At 39.6% G+C, this 27,031-nt stretch overlaps 1 protein-coding gene and 1 long non-coding RNA gene across 2 annotated transcripts in view; one reads left to right on the forward strand and one right to left on the reverse strand.

Annotated features, from left to right (window-relative positions):
* LOC112488603 (uncharacterized) overlaps positions 1-16,255 on the forward strand; it is an 83,914-nt gene extending 67,659 nt beyond the window's left edge. The window contains exon 3 of the long non-coding RNA XR_003052840.1: positions 13,469-16,255. This is a non-coding gene — a long non-coding RNA (uncharacterized LOC112488603). The remainder of the gene's footprint in view (positions 1-13,468) is intronic.
* The window catches only part of rtn4rl1a (reticulon 4 receptor-like 1a), a 75,671-nt gene extending 59,291 nt beyond the window's left edge, over positions 1-16,380 (reverse strand). The window contains 1 exon segment of the mRNA XM_025065463.1: positions 16,247-16,380. Coding sequence (XP_024921231.1) covers positions 16,247-16,259 — 13 coding nt within the window. The 5' untranslated portion in view covers positions 16,260-16,380.
* Between the last annotated feature and the right edge of the window lie 10,651 nt (positions 16,381-27,031).

Below are 27,031 nucleotides of genomic sequence, written 5' to 3' on the forward strand. Positions count from 1 at the left end.
AAACAGCCAATGACCTCTTGTCTCAGTGCAGATTTATCTCCAGCCAGTGTGAAGAGCTCTCTCTACTACATAGACAAGTCAAGCTCATCTCCATTGATCTAAATCTTATGCAGTGCAGCACAAATCCACCCTGGGGACAGATGATACGCTGAAGAGTTGTCACCTAACATATTGTTAGTTACATTTATCCAGGAGGGGAGAAAAAGAGGAAGGAGAGAGGGAGGAAAGGGAGAGTGAACGAGAGAGAGGCAGTGGATGAACTGTTAAATAAACAGACGGGCAGGTCGGTCAGTAGGTTGCCGAAGATCCACAGTAATGATGTGTGTTTCATTTCAAAGGTCGACCACGTCGTCCTTCACTCTGTTTATTTTGACATTTTGTGTAGTTCAGTGAGCAATGTTAACTGCAGTCAAAGCTGGAGGCCGACTGTTTGTGCTTTAGCAGGTACAGAGAGTCTGTCAGCAAATCCCGTCTGCTAAATATAGTGTACTGCATTTTGTGTCACTGCATACTGCTGTTGCTATTACAAGACTGATTGCAGTGGTATTGATCCTGCCGGCTGAGGAATCGACCTAAAACATGTTTGACATCATCTTCTCCTCCTTTCCGCTCTATCCCTTTCACCCCTTTCCCTTCATCCTCTCCATCATTCCACTGTTGAGCTCTCGCTTTTTCTTTCACCTCGCCTCCTTGTCTGTTTTTTTAGAAATCACTCCTTCACCTTTCACTCCTACTTGTTATCACATTCACTGCCATCAGTCTTCAGCCTGTCTCTTCCCCAAAGCTCACCCTCTGCCTTACACTCATCTGTTTAAATTTCTTCCTCACTTTACCTCACCCTACAGTTTTTCCTGCAGCTCACATCTTTTTGGTTCTGTTATACATCTACTTATCCTCCTCCTATGCTTCTTGGATCCATCAGCCCTTTGCCTCCTCCATGGGCCATCTCCCCTTCCTGTCTTCCCAACCACCTCCTCACACCTCAGCCTCCCCCATCGTTCCTCTCTGCCACTTTCTTTTAATTCTTTTCTTTAATTGCTTCTTTTTAACTCCGTGCCTTATCCTCCCCCATCGTCCCCCCAGAGTGATTGAGTGATAGTTGGACTTCCACAGCTGGTGCATTTGGACCGACAGCCCATCAACATGACGGCTGTGCTGCAGGGTAGCTGCCAAATCCCTATTGAGGAAGTCGCAGTGTAGTAGTAATACACCCAAAACCATAGCTCTTCTTTTTGGGGGGGCTGGAATCATTAGGTGGGGTCTGTTGTGATTACATCATCTGTCATTTTACAGACACACAGAATAACAGGTGGAGGCAATGGTGTAATAATTCTCTCCTGTAAAGCTCAGGATCATGAACATTCCTCTCGCTGACATGACACTCATTCCGCATCTCATTCCCCTCTCCCCGTTTCACACATCCTCACTGTGTTAAAGGCATTTAAATCCCACGGCTCATACATGCAAGATTCTTTAAATCTCACCTCTATTACGCCATTAATGCCTCCTGTTGCGATTGTGAGCCGATTTGACTAATGAGTGAAGGTAAAAGTCCATGAAGTTTTTCACAAAGGTGAAAAATAAAAGGGAGGCGAAGATCTGGGTCGTGATTTAGGTGAAACATCCGAGCTGGGCAGTTTTGTCAAATCACTACCTGAATTGTGCCCGGCTAACTATGCAACAACACAGTTACCAGCCTGGTGAGCTGTACTAACATTTTCCAGAATGTGGTCTACTTTGTAAGAGTTCTTTCCTCCTCTCTGCACTCCTGCACAGCCTCAGTTTTAGGTCATGTTGACAGCTTAAGCAGATTAATGCAGTATCGGTAAAGAGGGGGAGAGAGAGAGTTGGGAGGTTTGTACTGTAAATGTCCTCACCCTTCCTCCTTTCACCACCGTAATAATCCCTTCAATTGTGAGCCAAGTACACGCCAATCTCCGTGTGGAAGTAATCATCCTCTAACAGGCCCTGACCCTCAACATTAACTGTGCTGACATCCTAGAACAGGGCGGCTGCCGGGACAAGTCAACCATAAACACAACTTCATAGTAGACAGCAGAACCACCATAAAGCAGCTCTATCAAAAAGCCCTATACTATCCTGACACTTTTATTTAAGTCCTATATTTAATTTAGTCTTATAAGCTCACACAGAAGCCCGCAGGGATTCTTTTTTATTCCTATGTAATTGACCTGTAATAAAGTCCATAAGTCAAAAACAAATGCAGTGGGCAGCTGTTAACATGCCATAACGGAGATGTTTCATTCGCAGCCACAATCCAACTTTGAATGATCACTGACATAAAATCAAAGCTCACTACATAAAAGGAAACTTCACTATGGATTATTACAAGCAGTACCTTTGGCTCATCAAGCACAAATCATTTCCAATTTAGTGAACACGGAACACCGCTTGGTTCAGGATCTTCAATGGTATATGTCCCCTATCAGTACTTTGGTTTCTCCTGAGACAATAACTACCGTTTCCTCTTTTATTTTTTATATATCAGAGTTCCTTTCAATAGCGTTTTCTAGATTCTGTGCCCCAGCTCTTCCATGATTTCATCGACCTTCATCAGATATTTGTTGTTCAAAAAGATCCATAAAAATAATTGTTTAAAACAATTCTTACTTACACGTCTGTCCTACTTACCCTGCTGTGAACTGTGAACTGTGAATTGATGCTGTTGTTATTTTACAAAAACATATTCAGCCGGATTCATCAAATTATCTTTCTGGCAAACAGGTCAAATCTTTTTTGGTTTTGTGAAATCAATTGTGTTTGATGATGCTGCATAAAGCCATAGTGTGTGCTGTGTTATAATCTGTCTGTGTAGAACAATTCAATTCAATGAGACTCTGGGTTTGTCTTTCTTCAATTTCTGTGTGTATAACCGGACCAGGTTTCACACTGAGTACGTAAATTGTGGGTAAATTGAAACTAGAAGATCTTTGTATTTCATCACATACACTTTTTGATTTGTTCCACGCCATGGGAATATTCTTATTATTATTTATTTGAATTCGTATTGATACAAATCCCACAGCTTAAGAACGCAAATGATTTATTAATTTCATTACACTACAGATATAACTAAGTCATCCAAACTTGTTTCTTCGTTAGATTTGAATCCAGATACTGTTTATCATATAATAATAACAACACTTGCAAACATGTACATAGAGAATTTGTTTTTTGTATAAAAGCCATTCTAGACACATCCCTATTTCATTAGGGTCTGGCCTCAGAGAAATTAGTACTGTCTACCCAATATGTCAATATCATCATCAAAGTAAGGTACAACTGCGTGAAGTACGAAGACACAAACAGTTTGTTAGTATTATTTTTTCGAGTGGTTTCTCAAAAACCTGTGTGGAACATGGGATCCATTCAAGTCCCCAGCTGAGCATCTGGTTATTACATAAGACTGGGTTTGACACACACACACAGCGGCTCTCTAATATAGCGTGACTCAAATGAACACATAACAAGCTGTGGCAGCAGACAAACAACACTTTGTGACACTTCCCTCATCTCCATTTCTCTCACATCACTCCATCCCAACTTCCTGGCCTGATTGAAGCTGCAACATCAAACACTGATTTGAACTAAACAAAAGACTCTTCTAATATCCCTCACTTATTGCATCAGTGTCTCTGTGAGGTTGTGCCCCTACAGTATGTGTGGGCTTCAATGTCTGTTGTATTTTAATTTATTTTTGACTTCATAGTTTTAAAAAGGTATGATTAGAAGACTATCGCAATTAGTAGTGAAATCGTTAGCATCCAATTATCCATCCATCAGATGATGAATAGTTGAAGTTCTACGGGTTATTAATGCAAGTCTTAAAAGCTTACAAACACAACACTTGCCAATTACATAATAGTTTATTTATACATACATACATACAAACAATATGTTGTCAGAATCAAAGCTGAGTCTCTGAAAATAATCCTTTAAGTCTTTTACGATTTCCCTAATTATCCTTGTATGAGCTATTGAAAAAAACGTTTAGCAAAAAATGCAAACAATAAATGTCATGTAAACACATAAAGTGTAAAAAGAATTTAAACTATAACATGTAGAAATCATTAAAAAAACATTAAACTAAGTTACAAATATTTACATTTGTTTATTCTTCCATTACAAATGCAGTTTTATATTTTTTGATGCAAATACTTAGTTGTTAAATTTCCACCCGTTTGCTCTGAAGGCTAATGGTTTAACACATTCAGTCCCAGAAGTCATTTCTTTACATCTTATATTCCATATATGAATCCATTTATTTTTTGGATTTAGTAAATAGGTGACAGCATTAGAGGATCCGATTTACATCTAGATTTACAAACAAACTATAAATGTGGGGGTGGCGTGGGGAGGCTGTTAACTTGGTGGGGGGGGTTAAGTAAAGGTTTAAATAAAACATACATTTCCATTAAGGTAGCTTAACGCTACATTAGTCGTCAGTACATTTTACAGAATGAAAATTTTATAGAGAAAAACTGAATTAGTCTGCGTGGTTCTGCTAATAAGGACAGCTGTGAGTTGGCCTGATATTGGGTACACTTGTAAAAAAGAGTGTCTGGATTTAAAAGAGCTGTCAAAGCTGCAGTCATAGGCAGATGGGCTCGTTAATGCAGTGATGCAGTTATGTAAGACCTGCAACGGCTGCCTCTCCTGTCCGTCTACACTGCCGCACACACAGATAAATGGAGAATGTGAAAGTACCATCGTGTGTCCGTGTGTGTCTGCATGTTGGAGTGTGCGGTGCTCCGGCTTTGTGTCAGTGTGTGTGTGTGTGTGTTTGTGTGTGTGACAGAGACACTGTTGGATGGATGAGGATTGATGTGGCAAATCAGCAGGGATTGACTTGTTGTTTGGGCTTTGATGAACTTTTCTGCCTCTTTAACCCAACTCCTTCAATACCCCACATGCTGGGTTTCAGCCAATACAGACTCTAAACACTCTCTACAGAGGGGAAGGAAGTGAAGTAAGGCAGTGAAAGTGACAAGAACCAACTGTTGGTTGGTTGATAATGTTAGTTTCTAGTGTACTAATTATTATTATTATGATTATTATTATATTTTGTATTTTTTATTTTATTATAACTTCTCAAACTAATACCTCAGCATATGTCAAGTTTATTACAATTGGTTCAGCAAAATGTTTTAGAGACATTTCTGGATGGATAGAATTTTAGGTTTTACCACTGTTCACCAGCAGGTGAACTAAACCAAGAGCTACATTTTAAAAGGCCCCTTCTGTACTTTACTGTACTTTCATCCAACAATATAATGTTCCACTGATTACTGGAAACCAAAATAATTGACTCATTACCAGGTAATATAACACGAAAATAAACAAAGTAAATGACATCACACACTATTCTCTCGAATGAATTTCATCGAGGCAACTCATTATTCATTCATTGCCTACGATGGGATTGTGGATGATGTTTACTATATTGAGGTGTTAGTGAGCTCCTGGACACTCCCTGGTGCTCCTCACAGCCAAAACTGGGTTAAGTGCTAATCACAACTCAACCCTGGATATTTTAATGCCAAATCTTTTTTCAATACCTTTGTCATTCTGAAACTGTTTACAAACTCAGGCACTAGGAGAGGATAAACTGCACTAGGGGAAACTAGCCTGCTCTGGGACATACTAGACAGCAATAGCAGAGACTAAACTGCACTTGGAGGAACTAGACATTACTAGAACCAATAACAGACCCGCCGACTCCAGAGTTCTCTCAGGAACTGAAGTCAAGTTCAGCTCAGTTTTGGTCACTATGCTCAGGCCCCACTGGATAAATCTGAGCTCTGCTGCCCACAGATTCCTTACAAACAATCATCACAGTAGCTAAGTGGAGGTTAATGTGTATGGCTGTGTCAGTGGTAGTGCCGGCCCTGCTGCTGGGGTAATGCACTTTTATGACTCGTGTCATGTTCTTGTAACATTGCATGTGATCATGCCAATTTAGAGGAATGAGAACCCTGTGGGTTGCATGTATCTACTTTGCTATTGTTTGATATAGGAGTAGCATACAATTTAAAACTACAGGTTGCTTCTTTAAATGTTCTTGTGTGCTAAAAGTACATTACAATTCACAGATATGTCAGTAGAGGGTGGATAAGAAATGGAAACAAATGAAAAGGTATAGGAATGCATCATGCTCAAATATGTACTGCGGATCCAGCTTTGGATTTCAAAACATTTTCCATTTAACCTCTAATCTTAAATCTACAGTATCCTAGGAACATGTCCATCCCTTTTCTCACACTTAGAGGACATTTCCCACTTGAAACTACAAAGGACAGAGGACAGAGGACATTTCCCACTTGAAACTACAAGTGTGTAAATAACTTACTGTCTATCGTCTTAAGTCCTTGGAGCAATTTTGTGCTTCTACATCACTAGAACAGAAAAGCTCCTCGTCTGATGCCTTGTTAGGAATCGGAAGTCGAGTCACCAAATAACACATTTGAACGTACCTCTCGGGCAGCAGTGATTAAGAACTCCTGCGTGCTTTGGTGTGAAATCACAGGTTTTATCTATAGATTCCGGTGTGGGCTGTCAGTATTGCGGAAGGTGATAGCAACTTCAGCTTTCAGTCCAAACTATCACTTTGAAATTCTTTAGCAGAGTTTGTATGCCCAATAAGCAGTTTTCATAAGACAGACTTTCTGACAGACCTGTGTGCTGGCATTTTTTGTGGTGAGCAAGCTAATATCTAAGGACAATTTCTGAAGGAGTGTCTTGTTGCTAATGTTAGGCTGCTGGTTCCAGACCCAGGGAAAAGCAGCCCACTTTTCCCTCCATCACAGAAACAAAGGCTTGCAGTGAAACAAATATGCTGATGAGTGTACAAACCTCCTTCAGGCATTTGGCGAGAAGTTTTAGAACATGCAAATTAAACAAAAGGGAATTTACATACTGTATTTCTAAATCTGTTTAATGTGGAACCAGCTGATGTGCCAGACAACCTGAAACAGGAAATCACTGAAGCGCAGAACAACAACAAGCTCAAAGGCTGACGCGACAACCTTCCTCTACCGAGGCTCTGTGAACTGTGTGTACTTTCTGAGGTTTCTCCCAATCTGAAGAGACGTACTGATGTCTGACTGGGAGTTTGTCAGGCTGCTTAAAACAAACTACTGCTGTTCTTTTCAATTGCCTGCTGGTACTGTTCAGAAACGACAAAGAAAAATATATTTAATCTTAAATATAGATGACCTGAAGGATGTTATAAAAATTGGTAATGTCCCTTGATACGAAAGAAGTCTGTAAATCTAGGCAGTAGAGACAGCAGGGCTGAAGGGGCTGTGTTTAGGAATAAGATAAATATAGGGGTTGGTAGGGAATGAGTGGCTGGTGCATAAGACATCTTGTTTTTTCTGTATCAAACAAGACATGTAATTTTCTAGAAATGTTACCAGGTTACAAATGCATTATGCCTGTAGTCACTTTAGGTAATACGACTTTAAAATAGTGGATGGATGCGGACATCAAATACATTTACCAAATCTATTCTTCAGAGTGAAGCACTTTGAGTACATTCACATTAGAATACCAGCCATCTATCATCGGCTTTTTAAGATCGATTACTTCAATCTCAAAAAATGTAAGTCTAACTTAAGGGTCATAGTAGTTTAATATTTATTTATAAAGATATTCAGGCCTGGAAAGTACAGGAGCCAAGTTCCAGCAGGTGAGACAGCTGTTGTAAAAGATACAACGATTGCAGCAATTTGCCAAAACACAGAAACACCACAATATATTTGTCAGATGGGATCATAAAAAGTAGTTAAATCAATTTAGAAATCCTTTGTTTAATATTTTTTATTTAGTGTTCAATCTTGAGTCTAAAAATCGACATAATTTACCCTCTTTATGGGCTTTGGTGGAAAGAGAGATATTGTTCCATTCCTCACCGCTGTCTTTCAGGAAGGTTCTTTCCTGAAAGTTATGAGAAATTTCTGTTCCCAGTTTGCTAAAAACAAATTGTGGACTTCATGGGTAAAAATGGACCATGTTTCCTGGTATAATTACACAGGAAGTTGAGAAACTCTAATTGGCCTGCAACCTATTTTAACTGCCAGTCTTGGTACGTTTCCAGTGATGATTCAGCCACTTCAAAGGAAACAGGTTTGCTAATCAGTGTTCCTAGTATTTCATGTACCACCTCTAGATACCAGCTGGTACCTCAGCTACCGTACAACAGCCCACATGTACAGTAAGTGCAGCAGTCACCCAATTTAGTAGGAAATATTAAATACCTTACAATGTTTATTTAGTACTTACTTTTTCTGCTTCTTCAGCTTCAGTTTCCATGGTAATATCTGGCATATTCAATTTCTGTATGTTTGCAGAGTTGTTAGTAATCACAAAAATAAGATGGAAATCATGAGCTTTTCAGGAAAACAAAATTAGAAATGGAAATGCTATGTACACGCACGCAGTTATCTTCCTGAGAATGTTGACGCCGCACGTCGGAACCAGAATAGCATAAGACAAGAGTTTGGGGGGGGTACGAGAAAAGGGATGGACTGAGGCGTGTGATCTGCCGTGAGGAAAGCAGCAAACTCTCACTGCTTAGAGCTGTGGACCCCAAGCGCCTTATAGGAAACCAAAACATCGATCAATTATTCAACAAGGTACAGAGCAGACTAGCTATACAGCAGTGGAGAAGACATAGTGCAAGGGGAGATTTGAAGGGGCGAGGGCAGATGTAGCCTACATTGGAGGATACATCACGAAGGAATAGAATTACAGTGGACTCCCTGGATACGAGTCTAATCCGTTCCACAACAGCACTCGTGTCTCGATCCACTCATATTGAGATTGAATTTTCCCCATTAGGAATAACTAAAAACCAATTAATTCATTCCATCACCCCAGAAATATACTATTAACCCCCCCACCCATCTAAACATCAAAAACATATATATAAACAAATATATTGATAATTTAAAATAAGAAAAAAAAAACATTTTATATCATTGGTACAAAATGACCAAAATGGAGCTCGGTTGAGCACTCATAACTAGATATTTCCTCGTATCAGGAGCAACATCTTGCAATAGTTGCAGACTTAGTTTTGAGGAGAAAAATAATCTGGAAATCACATTTTTAGATGGGGACAAACATGTCACTGTGTGTCTATTGTAGGAGCAGTGAATACATTAAGTGCACGGCCAAGCTTTCTGTGGTCAAGGCAGAAAAGCCGGGGCTCAGAAGAGCTCAGTGATTGATGTGAGGCCTCGCACTGAAACATGACAGAAGATGCTTTCTTCTCTAATGGTACATGCTGGACATGTTTTTGGCAATTATACGTTGGCTGCGAGGCCTCAATGATTCCCTGTCATCACAGTGAGGTTGAAGTGTTGTTGTCATTGAGACAGTGCCGACGCTTTCTTCACCGATCTGCCACTTGGTGTAATGGCTAACTGGATAACTGTTGGCTGTTCAGAAAAAAGACTAACATGTAATGTGCATTTTTTAAAAATCTTTTTGTTGTTGTTATGTTTGTTTTGTTTGTTTGTTGTATATTTTAGTGTTTTTGGTTCTTGAGACCTCCAGGAGGGGATTGTCTCCAGATGGGCCCATGACCCTTATGATGTGATTAGGATGAACAATTGCAGTATATAATGTTTGTGAACACTAGAAAGGTCCTGTAGAATTGTTTATTTTTGCTTTAGCATTAGCTACAATAGCTTAGTGCCGATGTAAAAAACAATGCAAAGACAAAAAAAAAAAGAAACCTGTCTTATTATTTTTAATCCTGCATTTTCAGATTATAAAGCAAGCGTCTATTGACAGCGAACAAGGACACACGCACATAAAGACACTGGCACACAGCAAGGGCATTAGCTGAGACATCCATATTTGTTTACAAGACAGGTGGAAGCATTGACAATAATCAAGAAAATGGCTCAACCATTTTATTTCTATCTTAGGTGTCCTGTTGAAGCCACCCATAATGTTTTAAAATCTTTATAAATTAAAGATATTTATCATCTCTGCTAATCCATCTGTTGTAAGAACCCTTCCAAATCACTGTGCAGACTACCGCTGTGGTAACAAGCGTCGCATTTAGATCCGTTCTATTTAGATCCACGTCATCTCATCATGTCCTTGTCAGTGATTGCAGTTGGATTGTTGTTCATGTAAACGTAGCTCTTTTTCTCATTCATTTCCTTATCTCCCTCCTCTTGTCTCTCTTTCTCACTTCTCAGCTAAAATTGTTTCTTAATAAGAACCAAAATCAAGAGCCTCCACAGGACCCCTGACGGCGAATTATGTCTCTTTTGATTGGGCACCTTGTTCACATAGGACTTTCCTGCTGTGTGCACAGCCAGCTCTCCAGGGAGGCCACACTGATTCATAGTGCACTGTATTTATGTAGACATCAGCTACATCTTCACTGCAGAGGCAATTAAACAGGACGTCTACGGCATAAACCCTTTGCACTTTGTTTACACCAGGAAAGTTTTAAAAGCATGTCACCTTCACTGAAGAATGAACAATAGTGCAGAGTATGTCACCATTTCTATGGCTGGCTCTATTAACTTTAACGACTCCGAGAAAATAATGAGAGTGCCAACATGTTTTTTTTCCTTCAGAAGCATATGCATTGAACATTTGTTTGGCAGAGAAATTCAAATAAAATACAGTGGTGCCATTTTATGCCAAGTACAACAAATATGTTGATAGCATCAAAAGAATCTGTTCATTATCAGTGTCTCTCACCTGCAAAGACTGTTAACTCCTTCAGAACTTTGGTACCTGTGATTACTTATATCTGTTTATTTATAGTGTAATGACAGTAAATGCTGTTCATAGCCTGGAAGTTCTAATGTGACTAGGCACAATGGTTGAATTCAGCAGGCAGACCAGAGTGGGCTTAGAAGAAAGAAGGAGTCTGTGAGTGACCTTGAGATAAGGCAGCAGGAGCAGTTGCAAAGGTCATTGATATGCACAACCATCACATGAACGCCTACTGTGTGTGGCGGCATGTGTGCTGATGCGTTTCATCCTGTTCTGCAATGTGACTTGCATTAAAGACGTGATTGATTATGGTGTGCCTTCAATCGCAGGCATCAAATCTCAAGACGATTTAGTTCACTAATATAACGTATCCACAGTGTGCCACAGCACCGCGGCCCTTATATAGTGACACTGTGTCTAATTTGTGAAATCTGCCCACAGCCCCACCATGTCAGTGCTGCAAGAGCAAATTTGGATCAATCTCAGGACTCAATTACCCCGGCATTTGGTGCTTGACGACCCAAATAAACATTTTGTCACCAATCCATATGTTATTATTGTCCACCAAGGCTATCATAGCTGCTAGTATGCACACAAACACACACATTGAGAAACACTGCCTCTAATTGCCTGGCTGTGTGGATTTGACAGTGGCCAGAATACAAAATATGTGAGCCATTACAATTGTCAGTTCAAAGAGAGACAGGGTATCACATTAGATGGACTGGATTGGATTGGATTAGATTAGATTAGATTGGAATACATTTGATGAATACGTCTATGTTTACAACTAGAAAATAAATCATTTGTCATCCTCCCGACAACATGGCTAATTAGCATCAATGACTTTAAACAAGGGCAAGTTTCATTTGTTGATGCCAAAGTTGAGCCAGAACTCTCAGGCCTTTGTGTGAATGAACGGTGACTTGTAATTTCCACCATTATATATTGTATATTGTTATTGATTTGATTATATTTATGATATGTATGGTTACTTTTATGGGAACATTGGTGGCTTATATTTTTATGTTTTATACTTTAAATTCTAAATAAGTTTCAGAGGATTACATCAGTAATAAAACCAGCTGTTCTCTGATAGGTCATGTGACCATTACCACTGTACACTCTCACCTGGGAAAAGCTTCTGCAGGGATGAATCCCCGAGGGGCGGAGTGTGTTTGGAATTTCCATCGAGTGCTTATCCGTCAGCGCAGGGTTGTCCATGTGCATTTTTCCATTTTACACCCAGGTGTTGAGTGTGGTCTAACTGCCCTTATTAGAAAGTGACAGAGGCAACTCTGGCCTTTAAAGGTTTGTTTTCCTTGGGAAAGGGATTGAGTTATAAACAGCAACAGAGAAATAGTCATGGCTTCAAACAGCTTCAGATGTGCCAATATGCCAGAATGGTGTTGGTGAGCATCACTGGCTCACAGCAAGAAGAATTGCAGAGTGCAGATTATGTTTTTTGTAGACTCTCAAATGACCATATGTGTGAATGTGAGTGTGAACGGCTGTTTCAGTATGCTGGCCTTCTGATGGACTGGACACCTGTCCAGAATGAATAAGGTTTGAAGCCATTACCAACAGTGGGGCTTCAAAACCACCAGGGCACATATATCAACTGTTAGGCTATATAGTGAAAGAATAATGGACTTAAATTTACTGAATTTTATTTTGAAATTATTTGGATTATTTTGAATTGACAAATATTTGTACATGTTTGTTAAACATGAAAATGTAAATGACAATGACAAAAATAATCAGATAAGATTAAAAAAATTGTACAATTTAAACACATTAAGGAGTGAGGAACCTTTTTATTTCAAGGTTGCTATCACAAGCTGGACTTTGATTTTATAGCCGCAGTTAGTATGAGAGCTCAAAAAACTGCAGCTAAAACAGTGACAGTAGTAAAGTTGGTGAAAGAGGCAAAGTCAAGGAAAGTAAATAAATCCAGTTTCAAACATACTGGGAAACAAAGCTTGGGCAGCTACCCAACCCAATGTGGTATAGCAGCCAATCAGCCTGCCAGGCCTCTCTTCTTACAGAGTGAGGCTGGCACCAGAAACCGGCCAAGCATAGAGACAGAGAAAGAAGGAGAGATGGACAAGGACAGAGAGAGAGAGAGAGAGAGAGAGAGATGGAGTGTTTATACACAAAACTACTTATCCTTCCTTTCCTCTCTTTCTCGTTTTATCTCATGCTGTGGGTAAAGGTGACAAGTGCAGATAACTGTATCACGGGCAAACTGCACAATTAGTCTAAATTTTAGCACTGTCACCGGCAGTCACATACAGTATTTGTAGGAGGAGAAACAAAGAGGCGCTTCAGCAGCCACTGCTGAGTAAATGTGTTTATGAGTGTGTGTGTGTTTGATTGTACTTGTCTATGTATGTGGGTGCAGTGCTGTTCATCTGAAACAACGGACAGATTAAAACGAAAGCTTGTCTGTAACCACCAAACTCTTTTTTTTCGCAAATGCACAAACACATACACAGTGACACATCAGCCTTCTGTGGAGCCCATTAGGTCGCCACTCTTAATGAGGAGAGCGCCCAGCTTGTGCCCCGATTTGAGCCAAACAAGTGAGCTAATAGATAATAATGTCCCTCCTCTGCACTGGGCTGCGTCAAAACTGTAAATTGACAATTATTCAGCAACTCCATTAAAGGAATGATTTCCTATTGTGTTTACTCAGGAATCTGTCAGCTGTGCGCCGCACTCATCATCAAACAATGTTCTGACAAAATTGTCACAGCTGAAGCCCCCTGTTGTTTCCGTAGAGTTGGGCTGGAGGATTGGCAGATGGGTGAGTCACGACTTCACAGACTATTAATGTCCTTTATTTATAATGTGGAAATTAACATGGTAACAGATAAAAGCAAAATGAAAAATCATATATGAGCTAAAAGAAATGGAGGTATCCATTCACTGTCATTACTGCAGTGAAGTGAACCAGGTGTGGAGTTATTTGTTGGTGTAGATGTAGCTTCATATCAGTATGGAATCATAATAATGCTAAGCTTCATTTTTATTAGCAGAAGATAAACTACAATCAGAAGTTGCAGTGAACCTGTCATGTACTCAAGATGTAGCAGCTGTCAGCTACAACTGTCAGTCACAGTGCCCCCTGGATGCAGGATAACACATGGATGCGTTTTAGCATCGTGTTTCCTCTCCTCTTAATTAGTTCTCAATTCATAAAAGTGATGATTTTCTATGGTACAAGACCATAAACCAATAATTAAGGCCATTCAAATACTCTTTTTCCACAATTACCTTATTTGCCATTAACAATTCTAATGAGGCAAACATTCAGCAAAACGTGCATATCCAATTCAAGCAAAAATAACAAGCAAAAAATAATTCCGTGGAAACGTGTTGTATTTTTGGTGGTTTCAAATCTACTGATCTGGGCTGAACTTTAATCAATGTTAATTGAGGTGACTGATTTCAAGGCATTGTACAGCTCTAAGGGACATCAAGTAGTCACACAATCAAGAAAAAAGTAGGCGGCATGTGAGAACGTCACAGTATTGGTTGTGTTGCCCTGATAGACACAGACATTTATGTTTCTGTTCTTAGTGCAAGCATAGACCAAAATGGCAGGTACTGTGTTTTTTGGTTTTGTTTTGTTTGTTTTTTTCAAAAGTCAAAACCTTCAGAAATATTAAAAATTGCAGACAACCAATTACCACACTAGAAAAACACATGGTAGCATACGTGTCTGACAAAGCAGGTGATGGAAGAGAGTGAGCCCTTATTAGGCTGTACCAGTTGATAGCTAAGGAACTACAGCTGCACACCTTCCAAACCCTTTTGTTGGATGTCATATTTTTACATACATAATTAAAAAAAAGAAATGTAAACGTGCTATAATACCACCTCAAATTTATTAAATAATAATAAAAAATTACAATCATTTTTAAGTCAGTCTCCTCCGTGTTCACGGTAAGGTTATTCTGCCTTTCCTCATTCCTCCTTTTTTTTCTTCTTTGGCCTCAAAGAAGTTGAGTTGAGTTGCAGCACTCCCACCTACATACAGGATACAGGAACATACAGAGGAGGGCGCCCCTGCTGATAAACAAACAACTGGTGGTGAAATGGGATGTCTGTTCTTCCTGACGGTTGTACTTTAGATATAAGTGCACTTGAACACAACAAATGTATCTCTGTCTTGTTGTCAATAAATGTTGCTGCAATGTAGCGTTAGCAACGCCAGGGGAATAAGCTGTGCTATTTACCTAAGATGTCAGAGGTCTGCAGGATGCTGAGGTTTTTTGATGATTGGATTTTTTTTTTCCACTCTTACTTGTCTCTTACACTGAATGCCCGTGTAATTTCTGTTCCACTCTTTAAACAAAAGATGTCCCCACTTTATTGTTTAGCTAATTAGATAATCTCTGTGTACTGGATAAAAGCTTTTACTGTGTGATACATAAATGTCATGCCGTGGCAGTCTGTTGTTGCGTTTTGAATGGATGTATTCAGTGTCTGTGTGCTGTATCACAGTTAGTGAACCAATTGCTGTCAAACAAAAGTGGTATTCTGTTACATTATCTTGGAAACATTCAGTGAAATTGGAGTTTTTTATTTGTTTTATTTTTATTTTAGTGCATACTACCACCTACTGTTCAGATTTGCACTACTTTCTCTTTCAAATCATTTTTATATATTTTCACCAAAAAAAAAAAAGAGAGAAAATGTTGGCATATTTTTTGCTACCATTTTCTGTCAGTGTTAGCATTTTACAACCCCCTTACTGAACCTGACCACCGAACCAAGGCTTGAATGCAAACAAATGAACAAACACGAGCATGACTATCTTGTATTGTATTACACTCCTACCCTCTGTGGCCTTTACTGCGGTGATTTCTTTATCTTATTATATGGGTTTATTAAGAAAATTGGTTTTAAAAATCGTAAAAAACAACAACTCTGCAATCCAGCTCCTTGTACACAAACAACAAACAAACAAACAAATAGTATTTTTTTAAAATAATTCCGTACAACTTATGGTCCAGTATTTGCCAGTGACACTCCGCCGAAGGAACTTTTTAAAATTGTAAAACAACCGTTAAATCCGTCAACTTTTCCCCCGTTCATCGGTCTCATCTGCACGCGCTCTGCTGTCTTCCAGCAGACAGCAGCGGCCGTCCTCGTGCAGCTGAGTCCCTCAAACTGCAGTGCGGCAGCGCTTCGCTATTTTAAGAATTATTTTTACATGTACTGGATTAATATTTAATTGCCTTCCCAGTCTCGGCCGACCGAGCCGTTTAAAGACTGCTAAGTTGTTTTCTTTCCAGACATCACAGACAGGCTCCTGCCATTCGTTTTATTTATTTATTTTTTTATTTTTTTAATCTTTTAACTAAAAGCTGGCATTTAAATTAAGTCCGTTTTCAGCATGGACAGACATACACACACACACACACACGCACGGACGTATAAAAACAAGTTAAGCTCCGTCTCTTACCTCTCCTGAACATATTGGCAGCGGCTGTTTGGACCGTCTAGTGTCGGTGCTGGAGTAACATCCTGTGCGAGTCTGCGATGTTTTGGGTGAATTGTTATTTTTGATTCCCTTTGACCGCAGGTAGTCTTACAGTCTGGTCTCCTCAGTGGTTCTTGTGTCGGAGGAGGAAGGATGGAGGAGGCAGGTGGAGCAAGGGGAGGTGTGTGGTGTTTTCTCCAAAGAACGAGAGGTGAAAGCAGTGGGTCTGTCACGAAGTTGCCTTGTCCGTTGTTTTAATTAGATTTTTTCCCTCACCCTATAAAAAAGGGTGTGGAAAACTTGTCCCGCAGCGTATCTTCGTGGATCTGAAATGAACTCACCTCAACTGATGCTCATGACGGTTCACTGGCACGCATTCTGAGTTTTGTTTATTTATTTTTTTGGTCCGAAAAACAGAAAACGTGCAATATCGAGTGGGTTGAAAGAAATGAAGAGAGCAAAGTTCCTCCTATGACTCCATCATCGCACTCCCCTCAGGCTTGTCAGGTTGCATTCAGGTCAGGTAGAGTCTCATATGTGTGCTGTGTTTGTGTGTCGAGTCAGTGTCGTCTACCGTCTCTGTTACTGGAGAGCTGAGAGGCAGCGGCTTCAAACCCCCTCCCACTGCGAGGTGTGACCGATGAAAGCCAGAGCCTGCCTCTCTCTCTCCCTCTCCCTCCCTCTCTTCCTCTCTCTCCTCCCTCTCTCTTTCTCCAAATAGGATATGCTTTATTGGCATGACAGGGAAGAAGCCATGTTGATGAAGCACTTAGGATCCCATATCAAAATCCTCCTTGCATCAATTCTTGCCCCTTCCTATGCTTCCACCATTGCCCAAGCCTCCACTAACTTTTTCCATCTTTCCAATTCAGTTTCACTGCCACAGCCCCAACATGCTTCATGGGCTCAGATGCTACAGGAACAATATTACCGTAGCTTATTATACAATTAATTTACTCTCTCTCTCCTTTTTCTAATCCCTCTTACCCTCTGTCTCATTTTCACTCACTCACCGTCTTATTCAGTGCCGCTCTCAATTTCTGTAGTCGGGGCATGGTCGTAATCAAATTTAGTTCAGTGGCCACTGCCAACGCTCGCTGTGCAGGGTTTAGAATGAAATAAAGAAGAACACAAAGCAAAAACACACAAAAACATACTCAGCACTGCCGCTTTGTTTCCATCATTGTGAATCCTAGGAGCTGAAACACCCTAATCCACAAACTTTGATCAAATGTGACCCACGGGGGGGTGGATGGGGTACTTCAAATAAAAGCTGTTGTGTTCCATTCATCACCATCAGTGTCCTTGCACACAAATAATCTGAGCACGACCTTCTTGAATACGTTGTTACGTAAACCTCAGAATAATGTTTGGGAGTTTAGCAAGCACACATTGAACATTCTTTAGACTCGTGTCATATATTCTTTGACGGTGCATGATGCAAGAAACCCTTTTAAAAGATTTAAGACACTGAAATGGAATCGATAGCACAGTCTGAGAGGGCTAGCTGAGGCTGCTGCTTTTGTTTACAACAGAAGGAATAAAAGAGGGCAGATTAGACTGGGCTACATATGTCAGAATGATTCATTCAGACCATATCCTTGGTGCACTCACATGGCCAAAATTATTTAACAATAAATCCAAAATTCCAAGTTAAATTCTCAAAGATTATTTTTAGATTACCACCATTCACATGTAAACAATCAGATGACCAAAGACGTATTTAGTGATTTTCAAATAGTGGTGTGTGATCCAAACGCACGTCAAAAAGCTAAGTTGTAGGGTGGCAGGTGTTAATTCCGCTGCGGCACGTTAGTTTTTACTGTTCTGAATTTAGTGCTGTCTCCACCAATCATCTTAACTGCAGCCTGTTTTCTTGCAAAATTATTATCTTTAGATGTGAGAATTGAAGGGGGGAATGGCAAAGCAACTGTGAGTGTGAAAAACACAATTTAAATTCTCAATGTATGTTATTTACATATAATTATATAGGCACAGTAAACAGTGCCATACAGAGGACATTTATCACTTATTCCAAAAAGGCTCCGACTAGAAAACATGTTTTTGTGTTTCAATAATATTTTCTTTTACATGGAGAATGCCTGTGTTAACTGTAATTCAATGGAAAAGGGAATATAATCAAAACTTCACCATGAAAACCACACAATTCTCACTAATTTGTCAATGGTTTAAGATGAAACTCTGTATTGTCGGTCAGACCGCTGAATTGTATTTATTTTCATGGTGAACCTGAGTCCACTGTTCAAACTGACCATTTTTCTGTACAGTCGGACAACTCATACTGAACTTCAGGACAAAGTCCAAACTATAACGGCTGTGGAACCCTCTGTAGACCTTGGAAATTAAATTCTTGTGAGGCATATATCATAGAAAAGGTATAACATTTTTGGAGTGGACCCAAGAGCCTGTGGCCTCACTTATATAAAATGAAAGAATTTTAGAATTACCAGGATGCTCTGAGTGGGTTGGTTGATCAAACTGCAGAGATGGAGATCTGCTCAATCCAGTGTGAGAACATTTTAGAAGCACTCCATCAGCCAGTCCCTGATGTTGTAGTGAATAGATAAAAGCCAATCTGAGTATAGACTGACACCCCTCTTTACTTTACATGGCAGCGTTTAAAACACTGAAGATGTGAGGGACGGTGGAGAACTGCGAAAAATGTTTTAAATGCTATTATTAACATGATTTCCTGCAATTAATCCCATTGTTACACGCCAAAACCTTTCCACAATCATAACAGAATAACAGCTAGATAACAGGTGTGTGAGAGGACAGGACAGAAAACATTAACAAATGGATTGACATTGTTATTACGTACATTACTGGTGTCTCAGGAACACTTTAGATTTCAGACCAAATTACCAGTTAGGCCAAAGTCTACCCTAAACTCAGCATCACCATCTAGAGCTGTGTATTGGCAAGAATCTGGTAATACGATAGGTATCACGATACGATATATTGCGATACAATAGGCACCGTATTATACTGTTGTTTCAAACAATTGAATTTGAGGAAAAGTGTCAGCATAGTAAAAACGCTGTTACATGCTAAACATCAGGTTACCCAAATTTAAATTGGGGGTGCTCTGCATTTGTAATCAATACACAAATTAACAATATAATAATCTTTGTCTCAAATACTCGCAAATATATGCAGTCCCTCTACAATCAACTAGTGGTCTGAGATTTGAATGCAACACACAAATGAACCAGCGGCATGAATATTTGTCAAAAAATTGACACAGTCTGTAAAATTAATACGGTATAGTGAAACAAAAAATCGCAATATTTGTGTATCGATTTATATTGTATTTATATTACATCTCTCTGCCTCAACCTGTACAATGGAGATCACTCAACAGCCACTGCAGAGGTTTATAGAACAAAACAGACAAGCTAACTCTTCAGGCCAGGACTCAGCTGTTTATCTGCACCTCAAGGATAAAGGACATCATTTGAGGACAAGAATTATGTATTCTTGCGAGAGAAGACAGATGGTTTTAAAGAGGTATAGAGGAATCTATCTCCGTCAACCTGTAGAAAGCACAACTCAACATGAGGTGTGTCCCTCAGGTGAATGCAGCATTTTAATGGTTGGTTGAGGCGTGGTCACAACTTCTGTTTTGATATCACAAATCACTTCAAGAGGCTAAATATTACATTTTTCCAGTAGTCAGTTAGGATAGAAGAAGCCTCTACGATGAGAGGTGAAACCCAGACGGTGCAGTTGTCTATTTCTTAAGGCACTTTGCTTCGAACTGGACAGATTTAAAAGGAAAATGTCCATGCAATGCAGCAGTCTCAGGCCCACCCCCAAACACTGGTGGTAGATAATGGTGCCAGTGCTGATCAACATCCTGTGATCCAGGATGTTTCTGTGTGTGTATTCAGAGCCATTAAACGACTGACTTTCAAAACAATAGTGATAATTAAAAAATACAGTTACTGTTATTTTGATTGGTTCATGCAATAACAATATAATACATTAATGTGTGTAACTATGGATGAAACACTATTGATCGTGACTTTCTTTGTTTCCTTATTTGCATCTCACAGTCAAAGCCAGCTCAATTTGAATTGAAGAACGCATAAAAAACTTTTTACTTTTCGGCAAGCAAAGCAAACAACCAAGACAATGCTTCAGTGACTGCGGGACAAGCTTCTGAGTGTCCTTGAGTAGTCCAGCCAAAGCTGAGAGTTAAACTTCAGAGAACATCTGTTTAGACCTGCAGGTCACAGAAGCTTCACAGCCAATCCGACAGCTCTTGAAAGGATTTCTCTGGAAGAAAAGGATAAACAGCCTAAACCCAGGTGCGCAAAGGTTGCAGATACTCACACTGGAAGATTTAATTTTGTAACTGCTGCCAAAAGGGTTCTCACAAAGTGCTGAATTAGGGATCTTCACATTTCAAAATGGAATCCACAACATTAAAAATATGAAAAATAGCAGCGCTCTATGTTTTTCTTCAGCCACTTGCCCTGCTTTATTTTGCTCCTCCTGCACTGACAGTTTCCACCAGTAAAACCGCACTTAGTTCTGCCTTGTCAAACTCTCACGATTGGAGGGGGGTTGTTTTAATAGAGTGTTACCACGTTGGTACCCACGGGTCTCAGTGGCCAGGCTGTGGTTCAGAATATACTCTGCGTCTTTCATGTGTTGGTCTCTCACAATGTCTCCATTGTTTTGTCAGCACCACTTACCTGTGTCCAGAGGACATTGCACATCCCTTTTATCATAGCTGTTATTAGACTACTGAATTGCAAAGCCATCAATCTGCCTTACAGGCACGTCTGTTGTGATCATACATAGATCAGAACACATGTCAGGGTGTGTGTTTCTTTTAAATGCCATGTAAAATGTAATGTAACAAAAAAAGCTGTCCACTGCAAGGCTCAAATATTCCTTTTGGTAAAGTCAAGTGCTGGTGTATTTAGCGCTCTGTAAATGTCTCACTGGAGGCAGTGTGTTTTGATAGGTTCACTATTCTGTTTAGTTTTCAAAAATCTTTGGGGCAGAAAGGACACAGCTCTTTTCCCACTGGGGTAAGGGTTGGTTTTGTATTGAATTTTTCCTTCTTTCCGTCTCTCTTTTTCCATTGTTTTCTTTTCATTCCTGGTATTTACTAAACACGATCAAACTGTACCCTTGACAGAATCTCTTACGTTAACCATTACCATTAAGCAACATCTCGATTGCTCATAATTGGCCAATCCAGAAAGTGCACACACACCCAGACGCTTGTATAAAAATACACACCCATTAACATGCACACACACACGTGCACAAATAGGCTTTTACTGAGTATATCGTTTAATCGGACAAAAAAAAAAAAAAACCTGTGCAAAAACTGGTGGTCGCGTCAGTACCTGAATATTTAGGACAAGGACACAGTTGTGTGTTTAGAACAAGATAAAACACGTGAGTGCTACATTGTACCACTAGGGTAAATGTTGAAGGCTGTCATATCATCTTTTGAGGTATTTATGGAACAGCTTCATGCACATGCACTGCTTTTTGAGTTGTTTGCTCTCTTCGGCAGGACCTTCGAGGGCATTATGGATCAATAATTTCATAATAGCCTTTCAGCATACTTTATATGAAGAGCTCTGGGAGGGTAGAAATCTGCATCCTCCCTAAGCTTTGTTTTACAAGCCTTAAAGACGTCTGGCCAGTGACACTATGCTATATAATCCAATTTATTTAGCAGAAAATTCCCTATTCTGACACTAAAACCAATCTAAGTTGAATGTTTATGGGATATTTGACAGTACTCATTATGACTTGTTCATGTGTGTACAGTGTTTCTGAGATGAAGAGATTACTTTAGGTCATCCACTACACATCAAACAAGTACATCTGCCTGCGCTGATCTGATTAAAAGGGATTAGGACAGAGTGCTACGATGCCAAAATGTTGGTATTTAAGCATTCCATGGATACGAATTAAGCACTGACTACTCTTTTTTTTAAACAGCCTTGGCTGACAGTCAGGGTTTGTATATTGAGGATGTGTTTAAGCGCAAAGTGTACCAAACAGTGGAACCCATATGTGTCTGTCCAAGTTATCTGTGTGTGCTTATGCAAATTGCCCATATGTTGTGGAGAAAGCAACTGCTGTCTGATTGGTACACAAACAGCACCATTATATTCTGCAGCTATCTGGGTGTCTCTTCCATACTATATTCCTACATGGTCACCGACGTCACCATCCTTTTTTTATTGTGTTGTACAGACGTGTTGATCTGCTGCTGCTGGGTGCAAAGTGATTCCTGTCTCAGACCCAGTAATGCCATCTATTTTTAATTATCACAAACTATTGATCAGAGCGGCTTGGAAGAGACTATCTGCCGAAAACGCTCTGATCTAGAGGCAACTGCTTTCATTTTCATCGGATTTAATGAAAATGAGTCGTGACCTTGAAGTCTCCGTGGAGAGACTTCCTGCTTCTCTGACAGCGCACAGAAGGGATTTTTCTAGAGTGAGCTGGTTATATAGTTACATGCTTTTCCTTTAGGCCAGAGGTCACTCACAGGTCACTCTCGCTGACATGTCAGCCACTCCCGACCATGGTTCATGGTTAATCTTCAGCAAAGCTTTGACAACACATCTGCTCAGGCCGTATTGGTAGTCATAGCAACCAAGGCTACAGCACAGGCTCCAGAGAAGACTAAGAGCAGGAAGTAAGCAGTCAGCATGAACTTTAAATTGTTTATGATATTGGTGTAGCCAAGTAGTGTTTCATATTAGAACTAATGATATCACAATGTATGGCATGAGTTATTGTTAACATAGGAATATTCACACTCGGCTGCTACTGCATTAAATGTTCACACATGTCAAGATGGAATCTAGTTTTTTGGTTATACATTCCCCATTGAGTGGATTGTTCTTTAACATTGTATTATGATGTACCAATCTGCCACCTGTTAATTAAAGAATCCACAAAACAGTATGACCTGTACTATTGTACTACAGCTGCATCCAAATTTTGGTTTAGTATTCAATGCTAAATTGTATATTATTAAGAAAAAACATTAAGGTGGTAGTAATAAAAGACTTGTCTTTGACGTTAGGGCAAGGTTTAAGTGCAGCACTAATTTAACATTTCTTTTTCTTCTTTCAAATGAACAGATTTTATGATAAAAGTGATATGTATACTCTAATTATGTTAATGTGTTACGCAGCAAATGACTGGTAATAGCTGATTTTAACCTCTTGCATATTCAGCTGAATATATTATACACGGGTTCCACGTCCTTTGTTCATTTGAAACTTAATGTACTTAACATTAGGATTTTTTAACAACCTTGGAAAATGTGTCACTTCAAAACCCCCTCTTTTTTTGTCAGGTCCTTTTCTACACTAGCAATTGAAACATTCACTTCCAACAGTACACTTGTCTCAAATCATTAAGAATCAAATGAAAAAAAAGGATAATTTAGCTGTTCTCAGCATAACAGTGTTGGTTTGGTGTTTTCGAATGACATCATTTCACTGAATGAAGAGTAATTGGTGGACCAGGTCCCTCACTACTGTAATACATCTAACTTTGATGTAGTGTTGGAGCCGAGTCCCAGATGCAACAGTTAATCTCATTTGGCCAAGGCTCTGCTAATGGTATAGCTGCTGCGATTTGTTTGTTTGTTTGAACTTTCTTTTTTTACATTAATCTATTATAAATAGACAGTTCAACACAAATGATTAGTCTCTTTAGGAAACATTATAAGCACTCTTATATTAAGCAATTACTTTTCTAAGGCAAAGAGCCAAATGATACATTTAATTATATCCTGCTTTACTGGGATGATTGTTCGTTGAATATAAATGTGCTATTAGAAAATGTTTCTGTACCACTGTGGCGTTGCATTACGGCATCTCCAGCATCATTTTCTATCATTGCCATTGAGTGATTGATTGTATTTGTTCCAACTCTCTTGTGTCCAATGTTATACTTTCATTTCCAAATGAAGAGGTGAGGGATTTTTTTAAGGACGGCTGTTTGGCTCTATAGATCCGTTTAAAACCTGAGCGCAATTTTCTGTGGGACTAATTAAAAGAAATCTGCATTTTATGGAATGAGGACAGTGGCAAAAAACGTTTTAAATATATGTAGATTATGTTCTGTGCTATGGGATATTTCAGTCTAAGCAATTGAGTATTTGCAGTAGTTATTTAGTGGGCAACATTGCATGGTGTTGTGCTTTGTAGGTGAGCAGCTGTAATTTGGTGGTGTGTGTGTGTGTGTCTCCATGTCTCTCCGTACCACCAGGCTAAGACCTGTTGTGGTTCTACATGGCGGTAAAAGTTGTTTTTTTTTTTTTTTTTGTAAAAAGTCGAAGAATTGATTTGAATGAAGAGTTGATAGTGTTGTGTGTAAATCGTATCCTCTAAGTCGGTCTAAATTCTTTTTATTAAAACGAGCGATAAACATGGAGGCTAGCGATTGTTTGGAGTCGCTGCAGATCTCCAGACGGCCTTTCAAAACCGTCATTATGCTCAGTCAAATATAGTCAGAAGCCAAAGAAATGTCGAACTTCCCAACAACGTTCTCTCCTGAAACATTTATTAAATGCATTCCCAGAGACAAAAAGATGCATTTTGAAGCTTCCTGTTTTTTGGGACAGGGCTGTGTAACTCACAGTGCTAATATTCTACTAAAATATCTCCATTGGTTTGTGAGAGAAAGATGGAAATTACAGGCTGATGGCAGCAACCCTAACTGAACATAGAACGATGTGCAGGTAGATTCTGCAGACAGGAAAGGACACTGGTGACTTCTGTTTGATGCTTATTTGTAACCATTTCCTGTACAGTGCAGTGAGGACTGTAAAAAATGAGCAGCCTTCGAAGACTCCCAGGTTCTACTAGTAAACAGTCGACGTATCCAAGACAATTCTCTCCAAGAAGTTCCCTCTTCCCAAACTTACACCGAATCACTTCCCGCCTCCAACACATCATCTTCTCCCCTAAGGAGTAAGACCTGCTCTGGGACCAGAAGAACAGAAGGGGTTGGTAGTTAAAATTAACAAGATGAACTACTTTTTGTTTGAATTCTGCATACTCTGTTGCAATATATTTTGTTAAAAGGAACTTTTTTCTGCAAGTCTTGCAAGTTCTTTTTGCCAATTTTCTTGTGATTTTACTCATGCCTGACCTAGTTTATATTTTGGTTTGTTGGTCAGCAGGATTTTTAAATAATAGTTGGAACATTAGGGTCTCCGCAAAATAATGTGCACCCAGTATAGTTGGCACATTATTAAGTGCACATCACGCCAGTCGAGATCAGTAAAATTTGTGAGAGTGGTTACGCCAACACACGTCTGTGGAAGGAGCGGTGTCTTTTAAAATCTTCTAAAATGGCTGGATGTTCACAGTCCTCAGGCCTGGTGGGCTCTGAAGGTTCTTTTTATGTTTGAAGAATTCTCGTTGTTGATTCAGTACTGTTCTTTGTTTTAGATTTAAAAAAAAAAAAAAAAAAGATCGGGGTTTTGTTTTTGTTTGTTTTTTTTTTTTTTTGTTTTTTTACCATACTCTAGCTTTGCTAATGCATCTGTTGTCGTTTCCAGGTGCAGCATGATGTAAATGTTATGCTAAAGGATGTTCTTACTTTAACCTGCTGCAGGGTTTGTTTTAGTTAAAAAACCCTTCAGTCTGCTGCAGCATGATATGGAAGCTTGGGCCCTGAAAAGATCCCAACCAGCATAAACAATTCTTTACTGTATTTTACAAGAGAAAAGTTTTACTTATAAAGCTTCAGCCGTTTAGCTACCATGTCCAAGTGGTCCACAGACTTTTATTGGGGCTAGAGACAAAGGGGCACACATTTTATGGGGTGGCAGGTTTGCCCATCGAAAACAATAGCTTTAGAGTGAAGTTAGTTAAAGAAAAATTAGCAGCCTAGCATTTAAAAGCAGTATTTTGTTTCATTTTCTAAAACAGTGTAGAAGCGAGTCATTGCTAATTCAAAGCCGAGCGTGTCTAAATGTCCTGAAACAAGCCTTCAGGTGTCTTTACACATCCACGTCTTGGCTCCTGACAGTTAAGCAACAGCCTGTCTGGAAAAAAGTGCTTCTTATATAAAAACAAACAGATCATCTCATCCATTTATTCATTACATCCACACCAACTGTCAGCTGCTGTCTGCTATTAAAATCAGTTTGGCGTTTGAAAAAGGGATAAAGGAAATCAGATTTCACCACAGGTTCGACTCATTGACTAGATCCTCTGTCTGAGTTCCTCTTGGTTCTGATGTCAACGCGGGCCACTCACCATCTGTCCGTACCAGCATGTATCTGCCAAACACTGTTTACTTATATGTGATAATGCTGGCAGCTCACCAACCATTGTGTGTGGATTGCCGTGGCTGAAGGGGTTTCAAATCAAAGGGGAAGAAAAATGAGCATCATCCTGTAGGAGAGTTCCACCACGTTATGTCAGAGGGAAACGTGACCTTTCACTCACCAACTATCTTGGTTTTAATATAGTACAGTGTAACCAGATATCCTGTTTCTGGTTTCAATCAATCTCCACAGCAGGCCTTTTATTCCCCGGCCGTGCAGCGTAGGAAACCTGCTGCTATATAATCACCAAATGACCGATTTCTGAGTCTTCTCTCAGTGTCTTTCACTTTCTCTTGGTTAATAGAACTGAGCAGAGCTATTGTTAATGTGACCTGTAACACCTGAGCCTTTTCTGCTAAAACATGTCAAAGTGTCTGCTGCGGAAAAGGCCCATTTTCCTAATT

The sequence above is a fragment of the Cynoglossus semilaevis genome, chromosome 19, assembly GCF_000523025.1.
Source record: "Cynoglossus semilaevis isolate Cse_v1.0 chromosome 19, Cse_v1.0, whole genome shotgun sequence".
NCBI lineage: Eukaryota > Metazoa > Chordata > Actinopteri > Pleuronectiformes > Cynoglossidae > Cynoglossus > Cynoglossus semilaevis.